The sequence below is a fragment of the Musa acuminata genome, chromosome BXJ1-6, assembly GCF_036884655.1.
Source record: "Musa acuminata AAA Group cultivar baxijiao chromosome BXJ1-6, Cavendish_Baxijiao_AAA, whole genome shotgun sequence".
In the NCBI taxonomy this organism is placed as follows: domain Eukaryota; kingdom Viridiplantae; phylum Streptophyta; class Magnoliopsida; order Zingiberales; family Musaceae; genus Musa; species Musa acuminata.
This window is the reverse complement of record NC_088332.1, coordinates 23,754,018-23,773,386: the sequence shown is the minus strand read 5'-3', so window position 1 is coordinate 23,773,386 and position 19,369 is coordinate 23,754,018. Positions and strand designations below refer to the sequence as shown.

At 38.5% G+C, this 19,369-nt stretch overlaps 1 protein-coding gene across 1 annotated transcript; it reads right to left on the bottom strand.

Annotated features, from left to right (window-relative positions):
* Positions 1-6,183: 6,183 nt before the first annotated feature.
* LOC103973861 (uncharacterized) lies at positions 6,184-13,088 on the bottom strand. The gene is made up of 5 exons (XM_065188034.1): positions 12,751-13,088; positions 11,049-11,391; positions 9,622-9,890; positions 7,508-7,707; positions 6,184-6,955 (listed from the first exon to the last, which is right to left on the bottom strand). The coding sequence occupies exons 1-5, from the start codon at positions 12,938-12,940 to the stop codon at positions 6,527-6,529; spliced, it is 1,431 nt and encodes a 476-aa protein (XP_065044106.1). The 5' UTR covers positions 12,941-13,088; the 3' UTR covers positions 6,184-6,526.
* Between the last annotated feature and the right edge of the window lie 6,281 nt (positions 13,089-19,369).

Genomic DNA, 19,369 nt, shown 5'->3' with positions numbered 1-19,369 from the left:
TATTCACACACTGTTTTTCTTTCCTATAAAATATTGTAAGGATGTGTTTCGACTTGTATGTCTACATCCGTTTGTTGGCATTGTATGCAATAAAAAGAAAGACAAGAATTCACTAATTTATTATATTTTTTATTTTTTATTTTTTATTTTTTATATATTATTTATTTATTTATTTATTTATTTATTTATTTATAAAAAATAAATTGACTTTTTATTATTTTTTTTTATCAAACACCCTAATATAAATTATATCTATATCTATGTAATTGAAAGAAAATAGCGTCATGATATTGAGCAAAATATTTGTTGTATTCATGTCAAATGACAAGAATTTGCATCATGACTCCTTTATAATATACAAATTATATGATAAATATTTTCTATATATGAATGAAACAGTCAGTATAACAATACTCAAAAATACTTTAATTGATTTTTTATGACTTGTATCAAACATTTCAATGCAAATTATGTCCAAATTCATTTATTCATGTCGTATGCAATAGAAAGAATCACAAGAATTTATATCCATCACCTCATTCTATTGAGATACCATATTTTTTTTTGTCTTTCTGTATATGGACGAAAATATTATAACGACTTTTCAAACCGCAATAAATAACTTTTGATGACTTGTATGTTTATTTGTTTAATGTAAATTATAAATAAATACAATAAATATGAATCATGTTTATATTTATTTCATCTTGTTTAAATTTCAAAGTTAAATGTGAGATATACCAATTAGTTAAACTTAAAATCCACATTCCTATATATCTACTAATAATAATATTGTGATGTAATTACCTGAATTCCAACGTACATGATATAACAGTCGGAAGCAATGCCACGTTGGAATATGCAGCCTTTGATGGCAATCAATATATGTCGATGACATCTCCATCTCTCGATCCAATAATACATAGATGAATATTTCTTTATGATTAAATATGTTTGGTCAATTTCGGAATAAGATGATGTCATAATTTTTTAATAGCATTTTAACAAAATACTATAATGCTATTAAAAGTATTGTAAGTGAGTCGTATGAAATTAAAATATACTAGAAACATTTGATGTAGCAAAGTAGGATTCAAATAAGTATATACGATAGTTTAGGAGGAATATTATACCGATTACAATGTTTTTTAATAATTTTATAGTGTTTTTAGTATCCCAACAAAAATACTATAAAGCTATTAAAAAATATTATAATTGAGATATGTGGAATTAAAATACAATACAAACCAATTGATATACCAAAGAAAGATAATTCTATGATTGTTATAGAATTATAGTGTTTTGTCTCCTTAAAAAAAAACAATATGACTAATTAAAAATGCTATAACTTACTATATAAGGGTTTTGAATTGATCAAAAAGATTATAAATTAAGTTCTAACCTCATAAATTAATTATAAAATTATTAAAACATAGAACAAAAACTTAATTTTGTTAGGAATGAGTCGGTATTAAGAGGGAAGGGGGTGAATTAGCGCAGCAATAAAAACGTCGATTTGAAAAATTCTTATACGATTAAAATCAATCTCGAAAAGATGCTTAACTTTGAAACGTTTACAAAAATATCATGACCAAATAAAGTAAGTAAATCAGTTTACAATATGAGAATTAAAAGTAGAACAAAGATGCAAACCGATTTTATAGTGGTTCGGTCGTCGTGACCTACATCCACTCCACCGATTCCCCTTCCGTCGAGGCCATCGGCATCCACTAATGATCTTCTTTTAACGGGCGAAGATCAACTATCATTTTACAACCCTCTTCTCGTTTTCACAAGTTTATGAGACAACATTTACACCCTTTTCACTCCTCTTTAAAACTATACTAACACTTAGAGTTTTTTAGATGAGTTCTCACAATATTACAACAGAGTTTTTCTACTTTTTTTTCACTCAATTCTTGTGTATATTAACCAGGAATGAGAGGGATATTTACAGGCCTCAAGATGATTCAAACTTGGAGCCTAAAAATGTCTCATTTTAGGTTTCTCGGGTCTTGGCAGTATTACCGCTTGTGCTGGGCGATACCATCACTTGGGAGACTGTATTTAGGTGGTACTACTGCCTGACAGTCTCGAAGACTATGCCACGATGGTTCCACCTGTTGGGTCAGGTAAGTATTATATATGAACGAATAGAAAGGATCACAAAGAATTAACACAAGAATAGATGATCAACGAGAGTAATGACACTCACTCCAGAGATAAAAACGATCGACGAGAGAAGATCGGTGAGTATTCGACGGTTGACGGAAGCTAGGGCACAAGAGGAGAGGGAACAACTAATAGGAGCCAAGGCGCAAGAGGAGAAAATAATTGATGAGAGTTAAGGCACGAGAGGAGAGGAAATAGTTGGGCTTAGGGCATGAGAGAAGAGGGAAATAACAATGAGAGTTTAGGGTTTAGGGTGTGAAAATAACTAGAAGCCTCAAAATCGTTGAAAATAGTTGACGGCATGGCACGGAGAGAGAGAAGGGAGGGACGTAAGAGGAAGAGGAGAAGGCACATGTGTCTACTTTTAGAAGTTGAACACAAAGAAGAGGACATGAAAGCGTAGGTCTAATTCAGATCAAAGTGATAAAAGAGAAAAAATCGGTCTTATATGATTACCTCCAAAACTAGCATCAGCTACATTTAATTATAATCCTATTTTTAAAATTTTAAATATTCTTGAATTATCGGCGTATATGGCCCTCAATTTATAACTTAAAAATATTTTAACCATAAGATACGTCAATATCAATCCATAGAATCAAGTGATATATCATGAGCATTACTAACTCGTGCATCACGAGATGAGATTAGTGTTACATAATACATAATTTTCCCACGAAGAATCAATGTTCTTATACTATTTCTTCTTATATTTAACACTCCTCTCATCTCAGCACGTACGTGACAGTAGATAAAGAGATTGTGACACTCTCTCTGCATGTATTGTAACTATTGTGAGCCCCTATCTATCTAGATGGCATGGTTCAAGAATAGTAATCACACTTCAAGCATAAAAAAGTGATAAATGACATCGGATGGTATAATCTTTACATCAGGTTTCAAATCACCTTAATGATAAAAAAAAAAAAAACTTAAATAACTCATTAGTTGATCAATCTATAATATATTATTATTATTTATTTTAGTTAAATACACTTAAGTTTTAGTATTCAAGTAGTCGAGCATCACTCGTATATCTTTTAAATCAGCTCGATCTCTACGATGTTTTCAATAATATACTCTTGAGACAATTCATCTGTATATGTTTGGATAATCCTCGATTGGCGAGAGGAAAAATGCTCATAAATCTAAATCTATATAACTAATATCATTAATTACTAATCAAATTTACGTATATATTGTTAAGAATTAAAAATATAATTACACACATCCATATTTGAAATAGGACCAAGTACCCACCCAGCAAACTAGTTAACACCAACCCGAGATGTGAATCCAAGCTGTCAATACAAAAGTGTGCATATAAGTACCAAGAAATGTATAAATATTAGTGTACCACTCTTATCACAAAACAATATACATCCAAGCAGATACAATAGATATATGCCTCCTGTGCAACATGCTGAAAATTAATATCATCGTGTATAGGAAATAAAATATATATATATATATATATATATATATATATATATATAACCATTCTAATCTAACACTAAGACCACATCTCTTTAGAAAATGTTCGAAAACATTATCTACTGATAACTCGAGACACTCCGACGATGAGCACATGTCAATGTAGGAAAATATACAAACATGTCATCACTCCTCCCAAGTCTGACATGTATCACATATTCTCGAATACATCGTAGGGGCCCATCTGCACTTAGTGACCACATAGATATTTGACAAGCATGGTTTAAACATTTTAGTTGTCTCTACTCTCGTATAGCATAAGCAATGATTCAAAACTCTTCGATATTGATGGATCTACCGAGCCACTACGATATACTTTATGGACATCAACAATGCTTCTGTAACGTATTTGACCTATGCCTCATCCTCGTATGACCTTCATCTCCTTTGAGTTGGACAACCTTCAAAATCCTTATGGTTCGATCCCCCACCGTGTATCCACACCATAATCTAATAGATTTTAACAACTCTATTATCATGACAAACAAACTAATAAAAGACTTGAAAGATGTAGTGTTAAAAACACTCGAAAGATATATATATATATATATATATATATATATATATATATATATATATATATATATATATATATATATATATATTACTAAAAATACCCAAAAGATGTAGTGTTAAAAGCACCTCAAATATGTATATTTTAGATAAAATTGAAAGAGCTCAAAAGATATATCTTTTGGGTAGTTTTAATAATGTTTAGAATATAAGTGCTTCGAGTATCATAAAATAGATTTGAAAGATGCATATTTTAGATTATTTTTCCTCTTGGAATCGACCCTCCCTAGAATTTGAATGACATGGCTCATGGGCCTACGAAGGTCGAGTGTCAGATAGTTGGAGAGACATTGGAAGGGGCGGCAATCGACGTCGGATAAGGTTGATAATGATAGAGGGGGGAGCATCGACAATAGGGACCATGGATTGAGAGTGACAAGTGATAGGGAGAGTCGATAGCGACAATGATAGTGTGCACATTAGCAAGGAGCAATGATCAACAACAGCAACAAGTGGTGAGGAGATTCGACAATGACAATGTGCATGCATAGGTGACAAGGAGTAGTAAGGAATAGGTTAAAGGTAGCAATTGACGGCAAAGAGCAATGATCAATGGTAATGAGTGATGGGAATAGTCGTCAACAATAACGTGCACAACGATAGGGTCGATGATTAGTAATAACGAGCGGTAAGAAGAGTTAGTTATAATAGCGAGCGGTGGAGAGAGAGTCAATGATAGCAACATGCATAGGCGATAGGGAACAGTGATAGATAGGCTAGGGGCGATGATCAGTGGGAGAGCAGTGATCGATGACAGCGATTGATAGAGATAGTCGACAACAATAGCTTACACAACAATAGGGAATAGTGATTAGTGGCAATGGGTAGTAGGGAGAGTCGACAATAATAACATGTGCATGTGATAGGGAGCCGTAGGAGAAAGACAATGGACGATAAAAGAGAAGGGTAAAAGTAGAATTTGAAGGATTATAAATAATAAAATATTATTTTATTGATTTTCTAAGGAACTATGAATAATAAAGGGTTATGAATAGTAAGCTCCATAATAAATTATGCATTCAAATTATTATTATTATTATTATTATTATTATTATTATTATTATTATTATTATTACTTAAAAATGATATTAATATACTTGAAATAAATTTGAGACTGAGAGAGATATGCTTATTTATGTGATGTATTATTATTAATAGTTTTAGAGCAACTTCGACTCTTCTTGCCCACCTTCTCGATGAAGGGATTCCGAGTCCTCCCTCCCCAAATTTTCTAGATTTTCTTCTCACCAGGATTGCTTCTTCGTAACTCCTCCCGATTTCTAACACAATTCTCACGGATTTCGTGATTGTTCGACGAAATTAGAGCGAAAGGGGAAGCTTTGTGTAGGATTCGGCCTCCGGATCTCGTAATTTCTCTGAATTTTTACTGTGGATTTTGGTAGCAAGCTGGTGCTTTTCAGAGCTTAAATCCTGGCTAAAAACTGACCCTTTATTTCTCTTTTTCGTGGTCGTGTGCTCGTTCTGTGCGAACCGGAAGAATTTTTGAGCCTCGGGGGGTTTTACAGGTTTCTTAGATTTTCTCATCCTCGTTAGGATTTTGTATGCATTTAATCAAAGGTTTCTTAGTTGCAATTTTTTGTTGTGCGGTCTTCTTTTTCGTTTTGGCACCCCAACTGTTGGTTTTCAGAAAACAATTGATAAGAGTATTCATAAAACACCGAGCTGTGATCCATGGAAACATCAAGCAAGATTCAAAAGAGAGGCTTTGGGCACTCTTAAACCTCTCCAAGTTTCGATTGTATTTAGTTGGCATGTCCTAGTTATTGATGGATCAACACTCCCACTTGATGCAATAGCAAGGTTGCACCCCCTTTGAGAATCACATTCTTTTGATACATCATCTCCTTTGACCAAAAGATTCAGATCAACTTCATTTGATACATCATCTGCTTTGACCAAAAGATTCAGATCATATTCATAAAATAGAAGCAAACGAGTCTTTTCGAAGGTCTAATTGAATACCAAAAATACAACTTTGGTGTGTCATTCCATAATGATAAAAAAAAAAAAAAGGATAACAACAAAGCATGAAGCCTCAAGCAGGAACCTGTTTTTCCATTACCAGTTTTATTACCATTGCTTTGAATGCTGTTGCATGGTAAATATGGTTGGTGTCATCAAACCAACGCAATTTTCATCAAAATACAAGCACTTCTCATCAAACCAACGCACTTTTCCATCATGATGATGACGTGAAAAGAGCTTTAGATATTTTGCATACCATGCATCATAAAAGTTTGGGGGGGGGGGGGTCACTACCTCAGTTTCACCCTCTCTTCAGCAGAAATCTCAGTGAGAAGATGCCCAGCGCCAGTGTTTGCCAAAACCACCCCTTAGAATTTGCAGGGTCGATTCTTCTCGAGAGGTACCAGGCATAGATGCTTTCACTGACATGCAAAGCTGCTGACACATTGAAGACGAGTCTCAGGGTCCAGACTGACCGGAAGAAGAAAATACCAATTGCCCTTGTCCAAGCAAAAGGTCCCACAGGAGGCACGTAAGCTGCACAAAACAATATAGTCATCCCCAGGATCGAGAAGAGCCAGGTAAATATCGTCGGGCCATCCAGCTCTTTTCTCTTCCTCTCCATCCAATATGAGATTGTGGCGTTCAAGCCCTCCTGAGGGCTCACAATTGGTACATAGCCTAGCTCTTGCCTAGCTTTCACAATGGAGAAGTAGTGTGTCACACCAATCTGTTCAAAGAATTATGGAAGTTAGATATTTCAGCAGCACCATGTGCCATCAATGACCTCTTCATTTGAGTGCACATAGTAAATCACACATGATATGGAGAAAAAGCATCATATGCCACAATGACTTCATTTCTTATGTTTGACAAAGCTCCAAAAAATGATATTAAAAACTCCGGACAAACTTATGTTCATTGTGCTTGGTACTGAAAGGATGAAATTGTGAACCGTAGCATGTGAAGCACAGTCACGGGACGACATGGGAAGATCTCAATATGGCAAGACAACAAGACATAGACGTCACATGTAAACAAGATTAGTTGCAATTCAAGTATGCTGTAACCTCCTAGAAGAAAAAAATAATTATGGTGTTAACCTTCACTACCAGCTGATTATTTTTAGTTTTTTCATTGAGACTACCCAAATAGATTCTGCATATATGTAGCAAGTGAAAACTCAAAATTGAATGAGAATTCACATTTGAACTCTAAAGAACCAAGTAAAATCTACAAGTGTCAGTAATCCAATTCAATGAAAAGTTCAAGTATCACTGACCTTGTAAACTTCGGCTGGAAGAAGCAGAGGTTGTGGAAGCCATCTACGATTGAGCCATGGATATAAAAGTGTATAAATGACCCAAAAAATCCGTGCCATCAACAGTGCAGGATGGACACCTAAAGTCAGTCTTGGCCAGCCATAATCTAAACTCTGAAACAAAGGCTTCATTATAAACTCAAAAGTGTTGATTGGTGAGCCTGAATAGAAAAGCAAGTATATTTCAAAAATTAGTTCATGATACACGAATAAAAAGAAATATGTAATATATGCTGAATAATTATTCATGAAAACAATATGAGTACACTTTTTGATAGGCTAACAAAACCATAAAATGGATGTAACCTGTATCTTCGGTATTACAGATGCTTACCTATATGATTTATTACAGATGCTTACCTACAATATTTTACTCCATGGCGTTGCCCAGAAAAGACCATACCATCAATATGACATTACATGACATTACCAAGGCAAAGGTAGTTCAGTTATACCTTTTTACTGCATGCTACATCACGAGAGACTCTACAGGTTAGATAGCACAGAATGCTAAAGACAAAATTCAGCAAAAGAGACGCCTTCAGGAAAATCCTTCAATACCAAGATGATGACAAAGCTAAAAGATCCCTTGGGTTTTCTAATATTTGCAATTATGAATGAGATAAAAATCTAAGATACAAATGTCATCTTATTCAAAACCAAATTATGGCATCTTCACATGATTCTCATTTGAATTTTTAAATATCTCAAGGTATAGAACAGATGAGAATCCCATGCAAAGGTCGTCTTATTCAAACCCCAATTATGGCATGCCCTTTGCATCACAGCTCATATGCACTATTACTGTTCTTGCAGAAAGTTAAAGAGTGAAACATACTTTCATGTCTCTTTTAAAGGTGGAATGTCCCTTTCTAAAGGTATCCTCAGAAACAAATTTGTTAGCAACAAGGTGGAACCAGTAGCTCAAAGTATGACAGCACAGAGCTACAAGCCATGGACAAACCCCCCAGGCCTTGTCAAAAGACCTTCCTAAAATAAAAGCTTTTACTTGATAAAATGAGATCCATTATTATTGTCCAAAATTAGAGCTCAGATTATGTCAAAGAGAAAAAGAAAAAAAATGTCAGGTATCATTCACATTTTCCAAACTAAGGATACAGATGTTTAAGAAATGTAACTTTAATTCTGCCAAGTAGTAATATATTTCTCTCTAGATATCAGCTGTTTTTAGCCCTTTATTCCTCTTGTAATCAATGTGTACTAATAATTTGGGCGTAGCAATCACTACATAGTCCTGATATTCCTCTTCATAATTTTAGTAAAAAAAGAGCAGTCCAGTGCATGAGACTCATATCAATGCAGGATGTGGGGCAAGGTAAGTGTTACCCTTGCAATCAGAGATAACCGTTACTCAAACCCTAGTCATCCAAGTGCAAAAGAGCAATCTTCACCATATATCAAGGCTCGCTCTTTAACACCACGTGGTAGAGTTAGTATCAACAAATTTTTGATGAATTTTATACAACTTCAGTCTTAAACAATTTCCACGTTTTAGATAATTAGACAGTGTTTGACCAGACTGTACGTACTGGTCCGAGCGCAAACCACTATGTGGATCAACCCCGTTTTGCATGGTTTGATCCAAACCATTTAAAAAAACAATAATAAACACAAAGAGGGCTCACGTTGCTCAAATGCAAGCCCTTAGGGTCGTTCGCTGTGAGCCGCCGATAAGTACACTTCCTCTCCTCTTCTCCTCCATCTTTTCTTCCTCCTCTTTCCTCCACCACCTCCCCTTCTTCCTTCCTTCTCTTCCTCCATTGCACCTTCTCTTCTCCTTCATCTTCCAAACACTGATACATATCGGTCCGGCCAGGGACCAATATGGGTCGGGTATGTGAAAAAGTAATCCTTGGAATTAAATACTATATACTGCAAGATCTAATGGAAGGAAACCACATGAAAATATATGTGCTTTGAAACAGAGATAAAATTCAATAGTTCATAACAAGGGACACACAGAAACAGTATATGCATTGGTCTGTCTTCTTTAGGATCTCCAAATGCAAGTGTAATACATTATAGAAGCTTGATTCCAAGAATCTGGTTGTTACCGTCAGAAATAAAATATGGTTGCCCAGCCGCCACAGGATGTCCTTCTCTACCAGGAATGTCATCTAAAAGTCCCATGCTTGCCAATATCAGAGCAAGAACAAGATTTTCCACATAGACCCAGTCTGTTTTTACACTTGGACTGCCCACTTTGAATAACGCCAAACCCAGCTTTGCAAGGGAAATAATTCTTGGAAAGTGCCTTTCCTCACCGGGTCCATAAATAGCAGCAGGACGAACTGCACAAGTATAAAGGCAACCATCTTTTTTCCTATAACAAGAAAAAAAAATTATAAAGAAAATACTATCAAGGTCTCATGGAAGCTTAGTGAGGTGGACTTATCAAGAATTTATATACCGTGGTGGAAGTACAGTAAGGAAGGTACTCATCGAATATTTGTCTACCGGAGTGTAAATACAGTATGTACCAATCTGACCAGGAACTTAAATGTTGGACCACAATACATCAACCCAAGCATGTTGGATGGCTTATATCCCTCCCTAGTTAGTTTTGTATTTGACTGTTTCCATAACAGCAGTCCAACTGTTTAACAAATAAAACTGGCTGACGAAAGAAATAAGAGTCTGAAAGAGCTAGCATCCCTTAGTTTGAGTTGCAGAAGCTTGAGCCTACACTAGACATGAGGAAAGAGGAGAAAAAGAAATGGAGGAATCCTGGTCCAAAAAGAAGAAGCTTGAGGAGAGACAGGTGTGCTATAATTTATATATAAGTTTTTTTTTGTCTTTTTTCATTAAAAGCTAAAATTCTGAAAGTTTGATGCTACATTCAGGCTACCAGAAATAGTTGAATTTGCTTCATGTTTATGGAACCAACAGTCATTTCATTCTAATCAATGGCATCACAATAGCTCCTCTGGGAATAAACAATATATTCACTAGAGTCTCCCAAGAACCTCTAAGAAAAAAAAGCTCATGAAGAAGCTCCTCTTTACTCCAAGAGACTCTCAATCCACTAGAGTTTACCCGATGCAACACTTAGCCTCCCCTTGCACTCGTTAATTCTTAAAAAAAATCATAAAGACATTAAATTAACTTGGCATTAGATGCTTTCAGATCCAACAAAAACTAAAAACATTAAACAAAGAGCTAAGCTCGCTCAGTTGCCCAAAGAATAAAATTTGACGAGCAGTATCTATTAAAACAAGCCATAAACAAAACACGACATCATCCCAATAACAAATCCTAGAACTCAACTACATGGCTCAACTATGACTCGATCAATTTACCTTTGTTCTGCAACAGGAAGTTCTTAAGCCAACCTAGGCATGTCTCTCTATTTCTCCTTATCAAGGTTATGAGAACTACCTCAATTGCTAAAGAGAGACATGCTTATCTTATAAAAAAAAATCATTAAAGGAAACACAAATGACTATATGCAAAATAATATTTAAAAACTTCAAAAACTTACTTGGATGGACGACCATTACTTTTAAGAACCAGCTGTTCTGCAATAGATTTACTCCGGCCATATGGATCAACATGTTCATCAATAGGAAAATACGGTAATGATTCATTCCCATTTACAATCTCCTTTCCTCCAAAGACAACATTATATGTACTCACATAAACTAGCCTTTTGATACCAAACTCATGGCAGACATCCAACATGTTGCAGGTTCCATTTATATTAACTTCATCAGTACGCCCAGCTTGGAGCATTTCCTTCCCTGACATTCCATATGAAGCAAGATGAAAAACACAATCTGCACCTCGTAAAGCTTTTTCAACATCTTTCTTCCGACTCACGTCCCCTGCAAAATTTAGATGAATTATGTTACTATATAAGTGGCTTAAGAATAGCTCATCATAATAGAAACACAGCACTATAAGCCAGCCATACAAACAACTCCTAGGATCTCAAATAAGTAAGTCCACATAAACTATTTTGTTCCATAATTCCTTACTAATATTTCTGTATTTTAGTATTATGCAATGCCACACCAAACGTTTCTTCAACAATATCCGCCAGCTGAAACTTCTCTGATCTAAACTCAGATTTACAACCTTTATACCAACAATAATATATCAGATAAAAACAGAACCTGTAATCCAGTGAAGAACAGGTCCTATGCTGAACCTATTTGTGCTAGATCCAATCAGTCACAACACCCCATTTCAGAGCTTCCTTCATCTTTCTGCCCATTCATACCCAAACAAAAAAAATCATACAGACTTGGATCTTCATGTTTATATTTTATGTCTTCCAAAGTACCCTAACCCAGTATCTTCCTGTTTTCATCCATATTCAGGATCCTATGCCCTTAGATTTTGTTGTTGGTTACATTTTCATGAAAAATCCTACTTATATAAAACACAACTTGACCAAATCCATCGTTTGACCATCATAAGGCCCTATTCCAACACTTGATCTTCTGTCTCTCTCACCCCAGATCAGATTGGTGTTGGAATGTGGATAAACCACATTGGCCTATCACAATAACCAATTCAAAAACCTGTGGACACTTGCATAATTACATCATCGATAAGTGCCTCCAATGTGATTATCATTAGCCAAATGAATTCCATAACTGAACCATTGCCTTAAAGGATCATATATGTTGGTGTGGCATTCATCCCAGAATGCAAATAAGGTAAGCAGTTCAGTTTAAATGATAGGCTAGTAAATGGTTGCAAAAATGAATAAATCAACTGAACAATATGCAAGAAAACCTAATCATTGTCGGGTTCAGTTAAATGATCAGCAACTGGACAATGCATTCAAGCACTATATTATAGTTTGTTACAGCAATCAGAAAAAATAAAGGTTTTAAAGATCGACCCATCTCGAATTTGAACAACCAGCTATGAGCCTGATAAGATAAATAGAGTTTTTCACTCATCGCACAAAACTTCACAATTTCGCCTAAAACCCTACACCAACTGTAGTAGTTATCGAAGAGAACAAGAAGAGCACGCGATCACCAACCACTCGATTTCTACATTTGATCAATCTGATAAATTAGGGATTTAGGGCCACCGAGAAAATCTAACGGCCAAAAGAAAGAGTTTTAGGGCAACAACGTATCAAAAATGTCAGATTGAAGCTGAAACCGCGCCGTACTTGGAAGAGACCGCAGGAGAAGCAAGAGAGAGAAGAAGAAAAGGCGGACCTTGGATGCACTCGACACGGGCCTTGCGCAGCTGGATGGACCAGGAGGAGGCGGGGCGGGGGTCGAGGGACCGGACCTCGGCGGCGCCGCGGCGGACGAGCTCCAGGCAGAGGGCCGCACCTACGAACCCTAACCCTCCCGTCACCACGAAGGTGTTCCCCTCGATGCCCTCGTGCTCGCTAAGATGCATTCTCTCTCTCTCTCTGGAGTGCGTTGACAAGACTCCCTCCTACTTTGTGGTGGTCGCAACACGAGCGGGATGAACCTGTCCGGGATTCAGGATCCCGCGCTATTTCTCCTATCCATCCCCTTCATGGAAACAGATGCCGATACGCAGGAAATGTATTTGTATTTTTGTACTATTTCACTCTTCACTATGTGATGACATTATCGAGATTCGATCTCCCCATCAACTGATTCTACATGTATATTATACGAAAATATTATCTCCATCACTAGCGAGTCGTCGGTACACCTCCCCATTAATTTTATAACTGAATAGATCATTATTAAATGAATAATAGATCAGTGGATCAAATCATGATTTAGTATATATATATATATAATATAAATGACATGATGTGCACGAGATAAATCCGGTCCGATTTTACATGAGAAGCTTTTGGCCCGATAGGTCCGTAAAACCCACCAAGATTGTCATAAATCTTTTAGCTAAAGAAACTCTTAAGACAAAAGACTATAACCCTCGATATATATTTGTTATCTAACTGCCCAATTAATATTTTAAGGATAAGTATATTATTTTATTTTAGAATAGCAATCATTTGGTTGGAATGCTATCACCATAATTGACTTATTAATTATTGGGGGTGAAGGAAATTTTTTTTAAAAAATAAATTAATTAAAGAATAATAAATAAATAACATATCAAAAAGTCGATGTAAGTCGTGTTAGGATCATGAATGACACTAAGAGGAGGGTGAATTAGTGCTATCGTAAACTTTCAACGATTTTAAAAAATTACGTTCGATAAGACCTGTGAAGGAAATGCGTTTAAACTTGAAAATGTACATAAGAGTATATGCAAAATCGTAGACGGTTAAATAAGAAGGCAATGAAGGTAAATAGCAAAAGTAAAGAGCACATCGAATTTATAGTGGTTCGGTCATCGTGATCTACGTCCTGTCACGGACTTAGCTGGTTTTGCCTAAGTCGTGCAGCACCCTTGCGTGTCCATCCGCAAAGGTCAGCCTCCTAGAAACCTCATGTAGTCCCTTAGGACATACAAAAGAGAAACGGGTTAGAGAAAGTGCCTCACTCAGGATCCACAAGCAATCATTTCAAGAAACACTTCATAACCGATGTAAATTACAAACAGACTTTACAAGCTCTGAATGGTTACACAACAAAAGGTCCAAAATAGTCCACTACAAACTGAAATCTTTCATAACTGTCCACATGACACAACCTTTATTTACAAACCTAAAATGACCACCAAACCCAACTAAATTGGGGTTGTTAAGCCTTCGACCATCCCTCTACATGCTATGCAAAGCATGAACAAACAAAAAGACACAGACATACATGAGCATTACATTAAACATCTTGTTTACAGTTTTGTCTGTAACATTCTCCCTCATTTATTCCTTCGACATCCTCAACGAAGCCTTTGCTGACATCGCAACTCCTCGCCTTTGCTGAGTCTTCAATCTTCTACTCCAGTTGTAATGAGCCTCTTGGCTCATAGCTACTCTTCGCTGCTGTTATTGAGTAGTTGAACTTTTGATCCGCTATACTGTTTCAACTTGCCAATGACTCTGACTCTCGTGTGGGATTGGCTGAGTTGTGTTGATCCATGTTGGTTCTTGTAGATCCTTTAGACGAAGGAAAAGACCATCATTACTATGTGCTAGTCTCTTAAATGCCTCATGCTACTTGAATTTGGTGGATACTTGTTGGAACTTTAATGAGCATTGTCTAGTAAACTTTTAAAGTTTTTGGATCATTCCTCCATAAATTTGCCCATCAACTCTTCTTTCACTTAGTTATCACTTCCAAGTTGGTTCGCATCACTTCCGCTATCGATTATCATTCTATTGGGAAATGAAGCGGATAATCTGCTCTCAATATCACTAATCACCATCGGTGATGATTTGATAACTATTGTCTTTCATTTGATTTTTTCAAAGGGTCTTTGAACATGTGCAGAGCTCCTCTGCTTAATAGATAAGAAATTAGGGTACTCGGTTTTGCCCATTCTCTTAAGAGTTGAGAAGGCAAAAGCTACTTGACTTTGCTCGCCTTCTTGAGGGTTGTACTCTATGCATCGAGCTGGTTACTAGCCTTCGCCTGCTCTTTGCTCACACTTCTAAAGCACTTGAAGTGTTTACACTCCTTACGTTGAGTTAGCTACTGTGATTCACCTTCTCAATGTCATCAAACTTCTGGAATGCAGGAAGTTTTCACCCCAACTTGGAGTAAGTCTCTAATAGTTTTGGTCGCCTCTGGGATTATACCATCTTCTTCTCTATCAACCCTGTCGCCTGCTCCACTGAGTAGCAAAGGTACATTACTGTGTATTGCCTGCTTCGTTCCTCAGTCGTGCACTCTTGCATGACTCGAAGTCTTTCACTCTCAGCTATCTTAATGAGAAGCTCATTGACATTGGTCTTACGAAGTTCATTGGCCTCTACCCTTCAGCCTTGTCTCAGTACTTGGAGTTTGCCTCTCATTCTCCACCACCTCGGCCCCTTTCATGACCAAGCGCTCTCTCTCTATAAGAGCAAAGGATCGATAACTTCATGGATGTCCCACCTCTACGGTACTATGGCGCTGCCATACCCATGGACCTACTATCCGTCGCCTCATATCTGTTGAATCTCGTATTTTAATGATGAAACCACTTGATGTATGTTTATGATTTAATCTGCGTTTTGAGTGACGCAGGATGCTTCGATCAGGATGAGACAATTAAAGCAGGAAAATCATGTTGTGCCGGAGAAACATGTCAGAAGATTGGACGTCGGGCCGGTGGATCGGTCGACATATCGACAGAAGGCTTCGGGCCGTGGACTCGGGCATCGAGCCAAGAAGAGCGGGTATTGTGCTAAGGATATCGGAGTTGCGGAGCCAACTAGCCGATTGGGCAATAGGCCACAGGAAAGGACGATGCGCCGAAGAATCGGACGAAGCGTCGAGGGACCAATGACATGCCGGACAACTTGGTTAATTGCTTAGGATTAATTGTCTCGATCGAAGTTTTGTTTACATGTGCAGGATTAACTACGATGAAAGTAAGACATGCAGCAGGAGTTGCGTCGGAGTCAAGACAATGATCACGTTGGGAGTTCGAGAGCTCGACGGAAGTTCGGACAGTCGTCGGAGGTTCTGCGGGAACAAATCCGAGAAGTCCAGAAGCTTGCCAAAGAAGCTCGTTGGAACTTGCCAAGTGGATCGTCGCAAGTCCAGGAGTTTGCCGAAAGTCCGCAGGAGCATCACCGAGGGTTCATCGGATGATCGACGGAAGTTCGCCGGAAACTCGCCGAAAGAAGCGATTGACGCACCGGAGCAAGCTGCAGAAATTATCTTAGGATTTATCGTAGTTAGCACGAATGATTAAGTTGAAAATGGGAGGTGATCCCATTAGCTTAATCTTGGGGCAATTGGGCCCCTGAAAAACCCAAATTGGGCCGAATGGATAAACCCATTCGGACCCTTGTTGCTGTGGGAGGTGCAACCGCCCAAGCCAGGAGGTAGCACCGCCTGGGCTAAGTCTCCCAGGGAGACTAGGCGGTGCAACCGCCCCAGCCAGGAGGTGCAACCGCCTGGGCTCAGTCTCCGAGCGAGACTGGGCGGTGCAACCTCTCCTAACAAGAGGTGGCACCGCCTGAGCTCAAGTTTCGAGCTCTACCAGGCGGTGCAACCGCCCCAGTCAGGAGGTGCAACCGCCTGAGCTCGATCTTTGAGCTCTGGCAGAGAGGTGCAACCGCCCCTGACAGAGGTGGCACCGCCCAGAGGCTCAGTCTTCGAGCTCCGCTAGGCGGTGCAACCACCCCAGTCAGGAGGTGCAACCGCCTGATCCCGGAATTCCGGGAATTGACAGTTTTGAGCTCCAAATTTGAACTGGATTGGGGCCTATAAATACCCCACCCATTCAGCACTGAAAGGTAGAACTAACACTCGAAATCTTGATATCTTTCTGTGATTCTTAGAGCTCAAAACTGTTGTAAAGACTAAAAGTTCTCCTCCTTCTGTTCTTCAAAGTTTGAGTTGTAAAGAGAGGAGAGAAAACTTCTGTAAAGGTTGTCTCCTAAGCCCGTCAAAAGGAGTGAATCTGTAAAAGGGTGGTTGGCCTTCGCCTATTGAAGGAAGGCCTCTAGTTGACGTCGGTGACCTCGTCGGTGGAGGAAGCCAAAAGTGGAGTAGGTCAAGATTGACCGAACCACTCTAAATCTCGGTTTACATTTCCTTTGAGCATTTTACCTTCACTGCAAACTTCTCAATAGCTTACTGCCTTCTGCGATTTTACGAACGAGTTTCTAAGTTTAGAATTTTCCGAATCTGCGTTTAGACGTAAATCGGCTTTTCTCGTACGATCATCATATTTCAGTTTACGTTTACGTTTTGATTTCAATCATAACTGTTTACTGCCTTCTGCGATCTTACGAATAAGTTTCTAAGTTCAGAACTTTCTAAATCTGCGTTTAGACGTAAATCGTTTTTATCGAACGAATGCAGCTTTCGTTTTAATCGCTGAAAAGTTTTCCGTTGCACTAATTCACCCCCCCCCTTCTTAGTGCTCTCGATCCTAACAATATCTGTATCTCTTTCTTCACGATCGGTAAATATGTCTCTGTGGCACTCCTCCGAGTCCACCTCCATTCTAACCGATGCTTTGATTTGGGTAGCTAAGTCCCTCTGGACTCGTCGTCGCTTCCTCACCCCTTTCGACCCCCTACTTCAACACCTCTGTGTTCTCCCAGCAGTCCTCATTGGTTGATGAAAAGATAGATTGTAACTTTTATACATGACCTCTGCTATCAAGTTATAGGGTTCGCACCGATTTTGTTCTCCTTAGCTTCCTTAGTAGCAACATTCATTTACTCGACCTTATCCTCTGACTTGTCGAGCTCCTTTAAGCGAATATGGGCTCTGGAGCAGTCCAACTCTCTAGCTACTTCAATCATACCTCTGCATGATCAAGTCCCCCACTTGATCTCACAACGCATTCCCCAATGCATTATCTTAAGCGAGATCATGCGACGACTCCTCGCCGCTCACTCGGTCTATCGAGCTTCATGAAGTTGTTGTTTTTGAAGTACTTCTCTTCAACATGTGTGGTCCGTTACACATGGTTCTCCTTCTGGAGAGTTGGGACTTATCCATCCTAAATATCTATCTCGTTGGAGCAACTTCTCTCTTCGCTTCCATCTCTCTGAAAGTTTTCGAGACCATAATCCCCTTGGACTACTCCGCCTTGCGGAATAAACTATGCATTGTTCTGCCTCCCATAAACACACTTGCTAGACTGTGACTCCACGTCAATACAATCATCGCTGCACCACTCAAGGCCTAGCAATATACTGAACTCACTACACACTTTAGCCTCCCACGGATGTATCCTTCTCATGCCAAAGAGAAAGTTTCAATGCTCCATGGCGCGAGTTTCAGTCGCCTTGGGATGGCCACGAACATTTTATCGTCCTTATATAAGCCATTGCATAAGTATCGAATTCTTCGAGTTAGCAATTCCCCTCACCTCTATGAGCTTTGCACAACTCTTTCGGTCGCTGAGCAATCCATTCCACCTTGTATGATCTCATCCTTAAGGGAGAGTTGGACTGCTCATGCAGAGGTCTGATCGGAGCAGCTGGAGAGTTGGACTGCTCTAGAGCCCATATTCGCTTAAGGGAGCCCGGTAAGTCAGAGGACAAGGTCGAGAAAGCAAACGTTGCTACCAAGGAAGCTAAGGATAACAAAATCGGTGCAAACCTTACAACATGATGGTAGATGCCATACATGGGAGTTGCAGTCTGTCTTTCCATCGACCAAGGGGAACTGCTTAGAGAACACAGATGTGTTGAAGCAAGGGGTCGAAAGGGGCGAGGAAGCGACGATGAGTCCAGAGGGACTTAGCTACCTAATGCTAGTCATAGGTGCCCAGCAAGCCAATCACGTGAGTGATGGCACGTGTGACTTGATACAAAATCTTTTTGCTTATTATATTTTGGCGTATATCACTTTATAACTATTGCATAAATGCATATATATATTGTGATGTCCTTGGATTTGTGCAATGGGAATCGGATCGTGATGAGATCACGATAATGAGATCGATTCACCTTTAAACACATATCCTAAATAATCCCGGTCATAGGTTACTCGAGAGGGACATCGTGATAACCGGATAGACTGGTGTGCTGTATACCCGTCCATATGATGGATGCAGCTGGTCTCATACCTGCTCGTGTAGGGACACTAGGGATACAGTACAGGTGCTCATTGGAGAATGAGTTCACTGATTGATCCGCTTACGGAATGCTGGATGGTTGATGATGCCTTATTGTCAGACAGTGATTCCGTAGTCCTAGTGGTGTATCTGGTCCTTAGACTTGAGACACCAAGGATGTCCTGTATGAGTGCTCCACTCTTTGATACC

Excerpts from the sequence above, each read along its gene's own strand:
- LOC103973861 (XM_065188034.1), bottom strand. The coding sequence starts at position 12,940 with ATGCATCTTAGCGAGCACGAGGGCATCGAGGGGAACACCTTCGTGGTG. Across the intron at positions 9,891-11,048 it reads AGTAATGGTCGTCCATCCAA|GAAAAAAGATGGTTGCCTTT; the intron begins GTAAGTTTTTGA and ends TTCTTGTTATAG. Across the intron at positions 6,956-7,507 it reads TTCCAGCCGAAGTTTACAAG|ATTGGTGTGACACACTACTT; the intron begins GTCAGTGATACT and ends TTCTTTGAACAG.